This window comes from Gopherus evgoodei, chromosome 5 (assembly GCF_007399415.2).
Source record: "Gopherus evgoodei ecotype Sinaloan lineage chromosome 5, rGopEvg1_v1.p, whole genome shotgun sequence".
NCBI lineage: Eukaryota > Metazoa > Chordata > Testudines > Testudinidae > Gopherus > Gopherus evgoodei.
In genome coordinates, this window is record NC_044326.1 from 102583869 (window position 1) to 102599565 (window position 15697).

General features: G+C 36.9%; 1 protein-coding gene across 1 annotated transcript in view; it reads right to left on the minus strand.

Moving 5' to 3' along the window:
- KIAA1109 (KIAA1109 ortholog) overlaps positions 1-15697 on the minus strand; it is a 236674-nt gene that overhangs the window by 41982 nt on the left and 178995 nt on the right. The window contains 10 exon segments of the mRNA XM_030564256.1: positions 1956-2136; positions 4009-4224; positions 5965-6209; positions 8600-8690; positions 10851-10960; positions 12229-12352; positions 14490-14620; positions 15447-15589; positions 15592-15636; positions 15639-15671. Of these exon segments, the coding sequence (XP_030420116.1) occupies positions 1956-2136; positions 4009-4224; positions 5965-6209; positions 8600-8690; positions 10851-10960; positions 12229-12352; positions 14490-14620; positions 15447-15589; positions 15592-15636; positions 15639-15671 (1319 nt within the window).

Consider the following 15697-nt stretch of genomic DNA (forward strand, 5'->3'; position numbering starts at 1 on the left):
CCTGGCCAATGACTACTTTATTCCCTCGTGTAGTTGTGGCGTTTTGGTTTTGTTTTTTTGTACAGACAACTACATATCATCTTGCCCAGATCACTTACCTCTTTTCTTAAAGTAACTCAAAGGTTTCGTATTGTACACACAAATATCCTATAGATGTGAGTAAGCAAAATCTAGTCTTACTCAGTGGATGGCACTAGGAGGCAGAGCAGAAGCTGCAAATGATGCTTCTGTATCCCTAAAGCCACCTAAAAGATACAGTAGGGAACTGGGCCATGTCTGGTATCCCTGAAGATTTCTTGTGGTTCTAGAAGGGAAAGTCCACTCACCGTGAGTAGCTCCCCACTTCTTAAAGTTCTACAGCAGATGATGTCATCATAAATAATTACCTTTACAAAAGATGATCACTTGCAGAAAAGGAAGACCACATCCTGCACCTATGCCCCACCCTGCATTCACTGACTATTGCATTTTCAGATGCACTACAGGCACAGAGAAGACTTCCCAATATATGCAATCCATACCACCTATCAGAAAGCAGAAGCAAACAAGCCAAATGTCTCACTTTAACTTAAGCAACCTTTTCTTTTAAATGGGACTAATTGGCTTTTTAAAGTCTATGTAATGCCACATATACTATTTGATATATAGGATCACACACTGAAACAAAGCTAAACATTTTTCTTGTTACAACTGAAATATTGTTTTTTAAAGTGGGAGGAGGGAAAAGTAGTTGATATCCTATTGATTTGAATCTCCTTCCAAAACATCAGATTAGAGACATTATTATTTGTGGCAAAACTAAGTGAGAAGGTCAAGTTTTGTTATGGACAAGTAGCGATGCCAGAAGTGCTATTGGAACTCTCGAATTCTTGGCTCCTAGTCTTATGCCTAGACAACACTTCTCATTATAATACTTATTATGCTCTATTAAGAATATAGAATGTATCAGTGTCACAAACAGATAGTTAAGGGTTAATGCCTCTTTTACTTGTAAAGGATTAAGAAGTTCACCTAGCCTAGCTGACACCTGACCAGAGGAACCAATGGGGGAACAAGATGTTTCAAAAGGAAGGAGGGAAGTTTTCCATTGTTATAGAGTTTCAGTTTCAGCTGGAGTGAAAAAGATCAAGGAACCAGCCTCTTATCAGAGTAGTAAGTTTTAGAAAGGGATAAATAGGTTTATGTTTATTTTCTTTGTAACTTGTCTTGGTATCATTAAGGGAATTATCAAAATTGGGTATTTGGGTATTTTTTGTGTAACTAAATTTGTGTCCAGGGGAACATCCTCTGTTTTGAATCTGTTGTCTGTGAGAGTAGCTGGTATGCTAATCTCTCCCAGAGGGTTTTCTTTTACCTTTCTTTTCTTTAATTAAAAGCCTTTTTCTTAATACCTGATTGATTTTTCCTTATTTTTAGATCCAAGGGGATTGGATCTGGACTCATCAGGAATTGGTGGAGGAAAGGAGGGGGGATGGTTAAATTCTCCTTGCATTAAGATCCAAGGGGTTGGATCTGTGTTCACCAGGAACTTGGTGAAAAGGTCTCCCAAGGCTACCCTGGGAGGGGAAGGTTTTGGGAGGAAAGGGGGTGTTCCAGACGGAGGATCTGGATGGTGGCAGCGATACCAGATCTAAGCTGGTAATTAAGCTTAGAAGTGCCCATGCAGGTCCCCACATCTGTACCCTAAAGTTCAGAGTGGGGAAGGAACCTTGACAATCAGCCATACACATGTACCACAAACAACTCCAAAAATGTTGCTAACATGTACCAGGATTTGCGTGCAGCAAGTATAACATATATTTCCCATGTAAGAAGCAGCAGGTATCACACTTGATATCTGCACTATATAAACTGCATGCCATAATGATAAAAGATGATCTAAAGGAAGCCATGTATTTGTTTCTAGTCAATTCTAGCTGGAGAGGAGAAATGTTTCTTAGTCTCATAATTTTTACCTTTACATCTACACCAGGAATGTAAAATACTGTAGTTTCCAGGTCACTAGGCTTTGTCTGTAGAGATGACGGCACTTTCTTGCCAGCAAGTAAGTGAGTAGCAGATGCATAGTTAGTTTGAAATTTCTTCTTTTTTGAAGGAGACTCTTGATCTAAACTTCTGGAACTCCGATCATAACTTCTACAGATAAATAACAATATACAACCTGTCTTAGTACAGACCTAATACTCCAAACAAGTATGTTTTTCAGTATTTAAAATTTAGGGGATTTTCTTTTTTAAAATTACATTGTAATTTCATGACGAATAGCAGAAGCATTGGCACACCTTTTAGTTGTTCTTTGCCCATCAGACCTCTATTCCCCTGGCCTTTTATTCCCCTCTGGCCTTTTCCCATCCCCCTCTGCTTTTGCCAAAATATATTATTAGTGTTATTTGCAGATTTTAAAGTTAAAACCAACTTTTTTAAAAAATGATAAAAAGTAGTAAAGTGTCCCTTGCTTTCATTCTCAAGTTTATCTATAGTAGATTATAAATTCAGAATGCAGGTAACATTTGTGGAATTTTCACTGTTTCTGCTCTCCCCTTATGATTTCCACCCCCTGCATACCAAATTCCATTTACACAAGTGACACAGCAAAATAATAATAAAGCAATATGAAAACCGAAACAAAATATATCTTTCATTAAAAAATATTTCTACTCCGTCCCATGTCCATTTTAAAATCATTCAGAAATTCAACAGTATGATCACATTTCCTTATATACCTCTACCCCGATACAACACAACCCGATAAATCACGAATTCAGATCTAACGTATAAAGCAGTGCTCCTGGGTGTGGAGGGGAGAAAAGCAACTGCGCACTCCAGCAGATCAAAGCAAGTTCGATATAACACAGTGTCACCTATAATGCGGTAAGATTTTTTGGCTCCTGAGGACAGCGTTATATTGGGGTAGAGGTGTATACACTTCTTCAGAAATGCCCCCACTGCTGTATGTTGGGAGATTACTCAAATATGTGATATCACTACATTGAAGTGTCACAGGATTGCCTAAAGTAACAGCCACTGCCTGATATTCAGCTGCAGGTTCCTCTCTTCAGAGATTATAGGAGGAAAGGGGAAAAAAAGACCTGTTACTACATACAAATCCTTGCATGGATATAAAATATGGGAAAGGTAAGAATGACATTACAAATCCTAAGAGTTCAGTTTTGCTAAAGCTAGGCTATCATTAACACTGTGTTAAAGTTCAAAGAATAAATTAAAAGTAAAGGTGTATTTGATTAAGAATGAACAAAAAAAACAGAGGTCACTGGCTGTCAAAGAATATCTGCAGAATGGAAAGAAAGGTTTAAAAAAACAGAGTGAAATCGTGTCCCACTGAAGTCAATGGCAAAACTCCAATTGTTTTCAGTGGAGTCAGGATTACACTTCATAACTGTACAGTGAAAATTATCTCAATGATAGTGAGTAAAATGAAAAAATGTTGGAACAGAATATCAAGAAAAAACAGCATTAGCCCAGTATGCATCAACTCAGCAGTGTATTTCAAAATTTTTGAGACAGTACAATCAGGCATTTATTTGGAGAGTAAAAAAGGAATCCAGGTGATTTAAAAGCTTAAAATCTCCATTTATAAAAAGGATGGGTAAGAAGGAAACAAGTGTACGCTCATTTCTTGGTGTCAGGATAATTAGACTCAAGCCTTTGTGGAAGCAAACTTTCATGCTTTTCCAGAACAAAGACTATAAATCAATCGTAATTAAATTTATTGCATGCTATGGCAACGTGTGGTGATGATACAAATTGCTGACCACTAACTGGCTAAAAATGGTGGGAATTATTATAGTTTCTATGCTTTTCAAATGAGTCAATGCACAGTTACCATTGACAATTGTGTACTGGCAGGATCCCAACTCATGTAAATCAGTAAGTTGTCTTATTTGTGACTAAATAAATGTCAAATACAGAAAGACTGGCATAATACAGTAATACACTGCTTTCTAATATGATTTACTAATATTACTGTCTTTCAATAGGTTTTTTTACCTTCTTAAGCTGATTTCATCATGCTCTTGCTGAAGCGTTGTTGGATGCAGCACACATTTTCCACAATCAATTTCAACTCTGATATCAAGTTCAAAGTCAATATTTCTCTCTGTGGTTGTGCCAGTCACATTTCTGTTGCCAGGAGTTGTTGGCCAGCGGTCAGTAAACAGTTGGTGAACTGCAGCAAAGCCTGTTGCTTTCTTACGAGTGGTATTCCTGCAGAAAGAACAATTACTTGTTCGATATTAGCACTGTGATAAGATTCCTTCCAAGGTTATCTACTAACGTATTTGCTGACAAGTCAGTTATCCACTATATATAAAATTTTAAGAAGTTTTCTGTAAGAAGTACCATATGGTAAATTTTCATAGGTGCACACTGCTATCTTGGTCCATCGTCCACTATGGTATTATTCAATATTTACTTCATGGTTGATTAGAGTGACCAGACAGCAACTGTGAAAAATCGGGATGGGGGTGGGGGGGAAACAGGAGCCTATATAAGAAAAAGACCCCAAAATCAGGACTATCCCTATAAAATTGGGTCATCTGGTCAATCTGTGGTTGATCTGCCCTGTAGACAGACTGTAGCTGTCTGAGGCAGGACTAAGATAACAAGCAACAAACGAGGGATATGGAAGAGGGAGACAATTAAATATTACTGTCATAACTATAAAGGGAAGGGTAACAACCCTCCTGTGTACAATACTATAAAATCCCTTCTGGCCAGAGACACCAAAATCCCTTTACCTGTGTAAGAAGCTCAGGTAACCTGGCTGACACCTGACCCCAAAGACCAATAAGGAGACAAGATACTTTCAAATCTTGGTAGGGGGAAGGCTTCTGTTTGTGTGCTCTCTGTTTTGTGGGTTGTTCGCTCTTGGGACTAAGAGGGACCTGACATCAATCCATGCTCTCCAAATCTTTCTGCACAAGTCTCTCATATTTCAAACTTGTAAGTAACAACCAGGTAAGGTGTGTTTGTTTTATCTTTGTTTTCTCAACTTGTAAACATTCCTTTTGCTAGAGTGTTTACCTCTGTTTGCTGTAACTTTGAACCTAAGGCTAGAGGGGGTTCCTCTGGACTCTTTAAATCTGATTACCCTGTAAAGTTATTTTCCATCCTGATTTTCACAAAGATGATTTTACCTTTTTCTTTAATTAAAATTATTTTTTTAAGACTCTAATTGATTTTTTCATTGTTTTAAGATTAAGTGTTTTGGGTCTGTGTTCACCAGGACTAATTGGTGAAGGTATACTCTCAAACCTTCCCAGGAAAAGGGGTGTAAGGACTTGCGGAGGGGGAGGAATTAGTCTCAAATCTACCCAGGAAAGCGGGGGGGGGGGGGTTAGGGACTTGGGAAATATTTGCGGGAAGGCAGAGTTCCAAATGTCTCTCCCCTAAGATTTGAAACACGCTTGGTGGTGGCAGCATACTGTTAACCTAAGCTGGTAGATAAGCTTGTGGGTCTTTCACGTGGGTCCCCACATCCGTACCCTAACGTTCAGAGTGGGGAAGAAACCTTAACAATAACACATTTTGTTATGTATACTATTTTTTAATATATATCATCTCTCAACGTTGTTTATAATGCTGTGTTTGTAGATACACATTTAGCCCACACTTAGCCATGCGGTAAATTGTAGAACTATATGTTAAATAAAATACAGTGTACCTTTGACCCTCCTCACGTACCCCCTGCCCAATAACTGAGATTTATTCCAACATTCCAAAATCTGAGAGGCTTCCAAGAGCTGCTATTAAAAAAAAAAAAAAAAGAAAAAAAAAAGGTCGTCAGACATTCTCTCCTCCCTACCCTGGAATTACACCTGCTGAAGCCAAGGACAGGCAACATTCAATCCTGGGTCAGCAAAAGCTATTCTAGACCTAAGACATTAACTTTAAAGACCATTTTGTCATGGCCCTAATGAAAATATTTTTAAACAAATTGCTTACTGTGGTTTTCTGTAAAAATAAGCCTTCTCTCTCTCATGGTCTTCCTCCTTCTCAGAGTCTTCACTGGTTGAAGATAAACTGTCATCCCGCCGTCCCTCTTCAGGCTGGAAGGGAATGCTTGGTGAGAAGACTACTGGAGTTTTGGGTGAACTGAATACTGAGCATGATCCTTCACTAGCGGATGAGTAATGGGATGGACCATCAACAGTTACTGACAAAAGGTCCAGTTCTGTCTCCTCTGGAAACTGATTGTGAAAAGACAAAAAGATATTAAAGTTCACAGTTACTGTCTTTACTATGCAAAAATTAAGATATCTTGGGGAAAACGCAAGAGTGCTTTTAAGAACTCTCAAAGCTCAGGTTCCTCATTTTGAACAGACAGAAGTGTCAGATTTAGGAATGTATGAAATGAATCATGTAACACAATAAATAAATGTATAGGTTTGGAGGAAAAACAGTACCATACATTTACCATTGACTTAGTGATTGAGTTGAATTTGTTAACTAGATAATTAAACAGTATCAAGCTCTGATCAAAACATACATTATGACAGGCCATCACTAGAAGAATGAACATTTAATTGAAAACAAATTTTAAAAGTAAAGAAAATAGAACAGAAAGAATCATCATGGCCACCTGTAAATTAGAGAAATGCACAGGAATCTGTTAGTGAATGAAAGGGCATGCAAAGTACTAGTACAGAATGTACAGTAGTCTCTTATACATTATACTCTTCTTTTTAAAAAGTTGGATAAAAGTGACTTGATGGGAAGAAACTTTAGTGTTACATTTCCAAAAAGAGGTCCCAACTGTTTTGGTGCACTTTGCATCAGCAAATACCCCCACACAAAAGTTTTCAAGCACTAACACCTGTATATGCAGAGATAGAGTCTAAACAACTGTACATGCAGGTGTTAGACTCTAACACATGGGCCAACAAAGTGCTATTGGGATTGTTTATGCATTCAAATGGGTGTTGAGTGGAAGATCCTTTGATAATTTGCTCCATGCTTTCATTTTGGCCATTAACACATCCAACATCTGACTTAACACTACTTAATATCTGACAGTCTTTTCTAAGCTGTGGAAAATTGATAGAAATGGATATTACAAATGAATGGAACCTTTTGATACGTTCTGTGTTAAATGTAGATAAAAGAACTCAGCAAAGCACAATTCTGCCTTTCCTTTTGTTCTCAGAAATGAGCTGTTTAGACAACACTCTAAGGTGACCTGAAAAAGCATTCTAACTCAGAAACTTATAAAAGAAAAATAGAGGAAAGGTGGAAGGGGTAAAAGTTAGATAATTGTCTTCTAAAAGGTGTACTTAGTTTCTTCCATTCAATATGTCTAGAGTATCTTTTTAAAATTAAAAGGTGTGTTTTTTTTTTAAGTAGGTGAGTTGTTTGGGCACTAATTTTGACAAACTGGTTATCCTGCTCCCTTTAAATAAGATATCTTACACAACTGTACTAGGTATAGGAATTCCAGTATCAAATTATGATGCTTGATGGCCTCCTACCTTGGAATTATATTCCATCAGTGTTGATGCCTGCACTCTTGAAACTCACTTGAAAAAGATTAAGATAATTGTGTGGGCACTGAGTCCTTCTCTACAGTACGCTCTGCATACAAGAATAGATCATGGCTTGCCTTATTGTAGTCTCTATAATTTAGATCAGCCTTCATCAAGGCCTTTTTAAATATGCAAACAAAATATGTCATTACTAGTTTTACAAAAAACTGCAAAATTTAAGCTAAATATAGGAATGGAAGCATCCTTGAGAACTTAATTTATCATCTCCATCTATAACTTTTTACATGTTTAAACTTACTTAAAATCTTTTTTTAAAAACTGATATACATTCTGCCTAGTGGAATTTGAAAGAGAGATGAATAACTGAAGAGCAGCTGCCAGTGAGGTGAATTAGTGCTATAGCAAAGTATGTACTTTTTCTTTTTACAAGTACCTGAAAATACCCTTCCCCTGGACAGCTGGATTGTTGTGTAATCCCCAAAACTGTTTTATTCAACTTAATTAAAAATGAAAAAGAAAAAAATAAAATTAAAATAGTACCATAGCATGACTCATTCAAAACCAACAGCAAAGACACATTTAGGAAGGATGGGGTCGAGGGAATATTGCAACAAAAAACCTGATATTTGAATAATACATTTTAAACATACAGATAGACGTGTGTGTCAGACTATAGCAAACTCAGAAAATGTTTATTTCATTAATATCCATTTCCAAAATGCTAAACAAGGCTGAACATACAAATTAGCACATGATAATTGTGCATACCTGTTAAAAATAGCAATAACATGTTAACCATGTGTATTATTTTTTTCATAGCGTAGCTCTTGGTCTGAGGATACCTGGAAGTGAACCTTGTTAAAAATATAAACTAACCTATTTAAAGAGGTGAAAATTCTTTAGTTTGATATTTCTATTAATAATTTCTGTGTTAAGACAGACACCACCAGACTAAATAATTATCAAGCGGGGTTGGCAATTCAAATCTTCATAAGTATATTTAACTCAGGTACTTCCCAGGTGCTACCAGTCAACATGGTATTTAATCTACTGTAGCACGGTATACTAATTAAATTGGTGTGTAGGGTATGCCTTACAGGGTCCTGTATGTTGAAGGTTACTCTGGGTCCAGGAGATGCTGCATCTACACGGATTTCTGGGAGCTCTTCACTGTCTCCTAGTCGAGAGCTACAAGCAAAATATAAAAGGAATAAACAAACTATTACAGTTTTGAACGTAATGCAGAATGTACTTGCCACGTAAAAGTTCAATAACTACACAAAAGCTGTTGCAATAAAATATAAAGCCTAAGTCAATGCTTAACATTTTATAGAAATGAAATGATATTAAATCAGTATTCAAGAATTTATGGCACATAAAAAGAAAAAAGATGAAGTTTCAAATGACTTTGGCCAGCAGCTCACTTAATTTTGCAGGGCTTTTTTTGTTTTTATTTTTTACTCTTTTCAAGCACAGGCCAAGAAGCAGAAAGACAGTTAAAAACATAAGATGTGTCTGACTTGTCATCTGCACTGAAGTACAACTGGCAGATTATGCATATTCACAAAATACAGACAATCTTTCAAAATGAATGAAATCATCATGACATATTTGCAGTGCAAATTTACAACTTCTCATTCACAATTAACAACTCATTAGCTTTTGAGAAAATCTTAAGCATTCCTTGATAGGCTAGCCAGCTGAATAAACCACATAACACAACATTTTATTAATCTTCCCACAGAATTCCAAATTCTCTGAAGATGATTTTGTTAAAAAGATGATGTGAAATGCTTTTTACCTGCCAGGATTTCAGTCTTCACACTTGCATTCCTTCTACTGTGTAAGGTATCAGTAATGCTAACCAGTTCAGAAGAAACATTAACCTGTAAATCTTATAAACTTGCAAGGCACGTAAAAGAGGAATTCATTTTGATCCATTTTGTTTAAAGCCATTTGTAATTTGGAAGAGCTGTTCTCTGATATTTTGGGATCTCTTTGGGTAATTTTTTAAGCTTCAATCTACCTTTAAAACTAATGCTCAAAATTTTCAACCAATTTGTCTTAACTTAAAAATGTCTATCATTGATAGAGAAGATCCTTATAATTCTAATAGCTACGTTCCCTCTCCTGTTTTCTTTTTTTTAAATCTAGTACTATACTTTATTGCTGATTAAAATGTAGCCACTAATTTTTTATAATCCAAACCCTCCAATGTGTGTATTTTCCCTCTGCTGGTTGTACTACTACTACTACTACAACAACAACAACAACAACAACAACAAGAAGCTTATTCACAAAGCAACACTGACACCAAGCAAAGTTGATGCACAATATTCTGTTATGAGAACTGCAACTTGCTGCTGCTGCAAGCTTCAGAATACTTGGAAGAAGGAGAAAAGGAAATCATTTGCTGAACTAAAAAGTTGCCTTCCCTCCACTAGTAGTTTAATCCTTTTTCTAACATGAGGTTGACAATGGAGTATAAAAATCAAAGGGATAAATCATGTCTTTACTTATTAGCCTCCCCTGAAGTGCCTGCTGAATAGAACCTTCAAAAGCGGTTCTTAAAAGTCCTGCAAAATGACTACATAAAAAGTGACACCTTTCTCCTCAACAGATTGACTCACTGAATGCATTCGGAGTAATATCTGATGATTTTACTACCTTAAGGTTTACTACTACTCAACTCAGTCCTGCAGAGCAAATACAGCTCTGGAAGAAGGAGATGGAGTTTATTCTGCTTGTGAATCATCTCAAAATAGTTAGCCAAATTTAAATTGTAGCATCTTGGAGGCTGATGTGTGAGACAGAAAGATCTCAATTTAATTTTCAGATCCAGGTTCAGTTTCCAAGACAGCAATTCAAACCCCCCACTCTTTAGCTTCCAATAACTTCTGGTAAATTTTGCCTTTATAGATTTATGGATGCACTTAAACTTGATAGTTCAGCTGAGGAAACTGACTAGGAAGTGTAGCAGACCACAGACCTTATTAATTCTGTAAGATTTGAGCACTGTGAATATCTGTAATCATCCAACCTCCTGAGAAATGTACAGACATTAGCTATCAGAAGACAGACAAAACAAATATGGAATTTCTAAGTCAAGCTGCTTTAGAGACATGGTATGCCAAAAACAGATACTTCACAAAAGTAAGAAACTTCATTTGTCAAACCTCTCATCTCTCGAAAACATTTTCTCAAATCCACTCAAAAAAAATATACCCATCACCTATGGCAAAAGACATGAAGCTCCACAATTAGACATTCTCCTTGTTGCTGTCTATTCTAACTTCATTACAGTTCTCATCCTCCCACATGCATAGTCATTTGCCAAAAACACTCTACCTTGCCCTGTCCATTCTTTTTAGAGGTGGTCTTCCAGATGCTGAAATTGTTTTAGATCGGTTATAGCTGGGTTTGTAACCTAGGCCCCATTTGTCCTTCAGAGAAGCAGCCTAAACAAAGGAAAATATATTTAAGATGTTGAGGACAAAAATAATGAAAATTATACACAAACATGGCAATGTGGAAAAATTTCACTACTTAAAACATTTTATTTTACAGCCACGCCAACGGTTATGAAAAAACTTTTACAAAATAATTTATTTTGTAACAAGTGCTCAAGGCACTCCTCTTCAGGCCTTTGCTCAAATCTTCATTTTGATTGGTCTCTGGACGATTCACTCACCTTTCATACTAGCTGGCACTGGTACTTTCTTGCTGTCAGAATAACAGGGTGACCCCCCTGCACCCAGTAGTTTGGGATCTGCCTACTTGAATAAAAGTCTTCTCTTCATGTGATATTGCTGCAACTGCAGTCAGCAGAGGAACATGAGCTAGAGCCTCCTCATTTAAGAAGCAGCTGCCAACAGAATACTCTCTGAGAGGGTTCCCTTGCTTTGGGATGGACTCATTTCTTGGTCCAGAATAGCTCAAATGTACTGATCTTCAGGGTCTGCTGCAATACTCGGTTGCCATGCTTTATGGCAGGGAGTGGCATGATCAGAGCAGGCATTTGTGGGTGAGTGAGGACATTGTTTGGGTTGGAGCTTTATTTCTGTTTGGGTATTTTCTCCTGCTTGCTGTTTATATCTTTAATGATAGTGTATTTTTTATTAATAAAAAGGCATCTCAATTTGGGAATAAGCAATTTCTTTTAGCATACATTATAAACTTAATAAAATAAATCAGCCAAATGGAATATAACAGAGATTTTGCTCAGGTACTCAGGCATGCTTATCATATCTGGATTCTTCTGGCGCAGTAAGGCAATGTTTTATGATCGCCACCACCTCTGAAAGCCTGAGTTTGATCTTGGCTAGTAAATGCTACAGCATTGCATATTATGACTTCCAGAGGTTTGGAAGCCAATTCTTGTGTACATTTTCTGAACATAGATATATTTAAAAATATTAAAAACATCTATTTTAAAAAGTTAAAATAGAGATATTAAAATAGTTTTTTCCCCTAAAGATTTGTCATAGAAAAGCAAAACAAACAAATATCCACCTAATATACAGTACCACTAAAATTCTGGTTTTCTATCTCCAGTAGGACAGAATAATCTGTTTTCCCAAAAGTTAAACCATGTATTTTATATATTTAATAGTCCTTTTACCTTTCTTTTTCAGTGTCTTTCTTTTATTTATTTTTAATATGTGGAAGAGAAACTTATAAGTGAAAATCTTAAGAACTTGCCAAACAGCTTTAGAAAATTGCTCACCCTCATGCTGGACCTACGTAGTTTTTTACGGACATCTCGGCGAATGTCATTCACAGCTACTGACTCTAATTGTTGATAACGCTGGATTTCTTGGTTTATAGTTCCTTCACTTGCACCTAGTTTTCTGGGAATAAGTCAGGATAATGAGTTTTCCAGATGGAAGGAATAACTAGTAAAGTTAAACACTACTTTCACCCTTTCCTTTAAACAACAAAACCTCTATACTGTGTTCCTGTGACAATTTTAAAGCCTTTCAACCCATTACCCAATCAGCTTCTTGTTTTACAGGACTATCTATCACCATGCCATCTTTTCCATATATGGCTGTGAGGGTCCACCATTATTTCACTATACAACTTTTGTCCATACTGTAACTTCTTTGCAAGTACCCATAATTTCAAGGTTTTTACCTCCAAGTCAAACATTCAGGAAACAGAAAAAGGAGTGTGTAGCAAAATATACAAGATGTCAAACCTTATATTGTGATGCCAACAGAGGTGGAAGGCGGGTAGTTGCTAGAGAGCAGCTCCCTTTGAAAAGAAAGGCTCCTAAAGAGAGCAAAGATTCCCAGCTGGAACAAATCTGGATGAAAATTAGATTTTTTAAGTATTTTCTATGTTCCTTAGTTCAAGAAAAGCAGGCACACTTGCTAGAGATGCCATGAAGCAGACAGAACTGTGGAAATTTCCAGGAGGAAAGAGCTTCCCACAATGGCAGACCAGACTGATCAGATCCCCTGAATATGGAAGGCAGAAGAAGAAAATCTCCTATAGGAATAACGAACTTGAACGTAAACAAGTTTAAAAAAGAAACTCACTAAGATACATGTTATTTTAAATAGAACAGAGTTTGTTGATGCTACAATATGTTGGGGACAGAAAAGTGCAAACATTAATTTTGGTCATTACAGTCACATGGCTATGTTGTATATCAAAAAGTTTGGTTACAACTAGCCTGCGACTGACTGCTGCTAGCATCTGCCTAAAGCTGAAATAGTAAAGTATATCCATTCTTCATTATAATTTAGCAATCAACCAGCAACAGGCACTCTTTATCACAGGTGATTCCACTTTTTACTATGACTGACCTTGCCTTCCAATGCCAAAATGCAAATAAAATCTTTTCATACAAAACTCATAGCTAACTCTTGTCATGAGCACTTTCAGGTGACATTTTTAATTTCCCTTTGTGTGTGTTTTATGGAATATTACTGTGTCTGTGAATTATTTATATAATAAAAATATATCATATAAAAACCATAAAGCAGTTTATTTTGAGAGGTTTCTTCTTCCTACAGTGAATGTGATCTCATTCCAACTTCAAAGCACTGTCAGCTCCAGCAAGTCCACAATCGTATAGCTGGTAACAGAATAGTGCAAACCAATCATGATGGAAATATGGTTTGTCATGAGTTGGAACTGCTGACACATTGCCATCAATGTGAGGCAAAACCAGAAATGAAAGATGACTTGATACTCAGAAGCTTCCGGGGATTTAATGGCCACTTGTGCCCTAATTTTCTCTACTACAGCCAGAATGATCAATGATTAAAAACCATTTCCTCCTGTAGATTGTATAGTTGCATGAATGCTGAAGCAATAGAGGTAAGAAAAGGGAAGCCCAGTTTCAATTTGTTTTTTCCCAAACTACGAGGATAGATTAATAAGAATGGGACTTTTCTGCTTCGAGAGATGACTAATGGGCGGTGGGGGGGGGAATATAATAGAGATCTATAAAATCATGACTGGTGTGGAGAAAGTAAATATGAAGTGTCATTTTATCCCTTAACATAAAGCAGAACTAGGAGTCACCCAATGCAATTAATAGGCAGCAGGTTTAAACAAACATGAGAAAGTACTCCTTCACATAATGTACAGTCAACCTGTGGAACTCTTTGCCATTTTATGTTGTGAATGCCAAGACCATAACAGAGTTAAAAAAAAGAACTAGATAAAGTTCATGGAGGACAGCTCCGTCAATGGCTATTAGCCAGGATGGGCAGGGATGCAAAACTGTGATCTGAAGTGTCCCTAGCCTCCGTGTGCCAGAAGCTGGGAATGGACGACAGGGGATGGATGATTTGATGATTACCTCTTCTGTTCATTCCCTCTGAAACACCTGACATTGGCCATTGTCGGAAGACAGGATAGTGGGATAGATGGACCATCGGTCTGATCTAGTATAGCCTCTCTTATGTTCTTAACTATTGGGGGAGAGGTTTTTTTTGTTTTGTTTTAAAAACACAAGAAAAGCCAACTTACCTGAGGTCATCAATTACTTTGGCTTGTTCATTCAGTTCCCTAATATCTACTAAACGTTTCACAAATTTTCTTCCTCTCTGCTCGCCAGCTTGGCTACCAGATGCTCCCTGTCGCCGATAATCAACAGTTTCCTATTCAAAATAATGTTTCATTAAATTCCTTGTTAACATAAGAATCAATTTTAAGTCACAGGTACAATGAATTGTACACCCTAAATCAAAACACCACATGCAAACAATATTTTTAAAAGTCAACAGGCAGCTGATTTAAAAATTTCCAATGATTCAAGTCCCATCATTTGCTTAAAGGCAAACATTAGCTGCTACATACATGTCCCCATGAGCAGGATCTGCCCGCTCTCAAATGTGAAGTAGAATGAGTAGAGTCACACATCGCTGACCCCGACAGATACTCTACAGGACGGAATATCGATGGCTTTGGGGGCTCAAACCCAACAGGTGATTACAATCCGCTGCCCAAATGTTAACCTTGTTGTGCATCTCCACATAATGAAACTCCTCTGATTTCTAAATAATAAATAGGAATGTTAATGTGTTTTTTTCCCAGAGCCGTACAAGATTCTTGCAAAATTGCAATTTCTTTAAAAAAATAATCGTTAAAAAAACTACTTAATATGAAACCAAACCACAAAGTTGACACACAGAATTGGTTTTTGCTACTGAAAATTTAGTTCTTCTAGCTAGTTTGTAATGTTAGTATTCCTTCATTGCTTGCTAGGATAATCAGAACAACGGTAGCCAAAGTCTTCCAATGCGGGTGCTTAAAGTAGCCTGAATGCCTACTATGGCATGATAGGAGAAATGGTCTGCAAAATCTCAAAGCTGATTGAAGCTAATATTTCCCACACACACACACACAGAATTTTTCGAGGCTTACTGTTATGCCCAAATAATTTAACAAAATAATTTAGACACTATTTTTGTTTGATTCTCTTACTGCATGTATAGTGGGAGACATGGTATCAACTTCATCCTCATCCGATAGGTCAACTATGTTTACAGAATTGAGGTCAGCAATGTCATCAACATCTTCTTCTCCTGTCAGTGTTGTGAGGGTATTACCCAAAGCATTTAATCTTTTCCAATGTTAGGATCCATGTGGACATCAATACCGCACATCTTCCATACACATTGAGAGTCCAGGTTCCAGCACTATTGCTTTCTGTTTAAAGAGAAAATTTGCCTGAT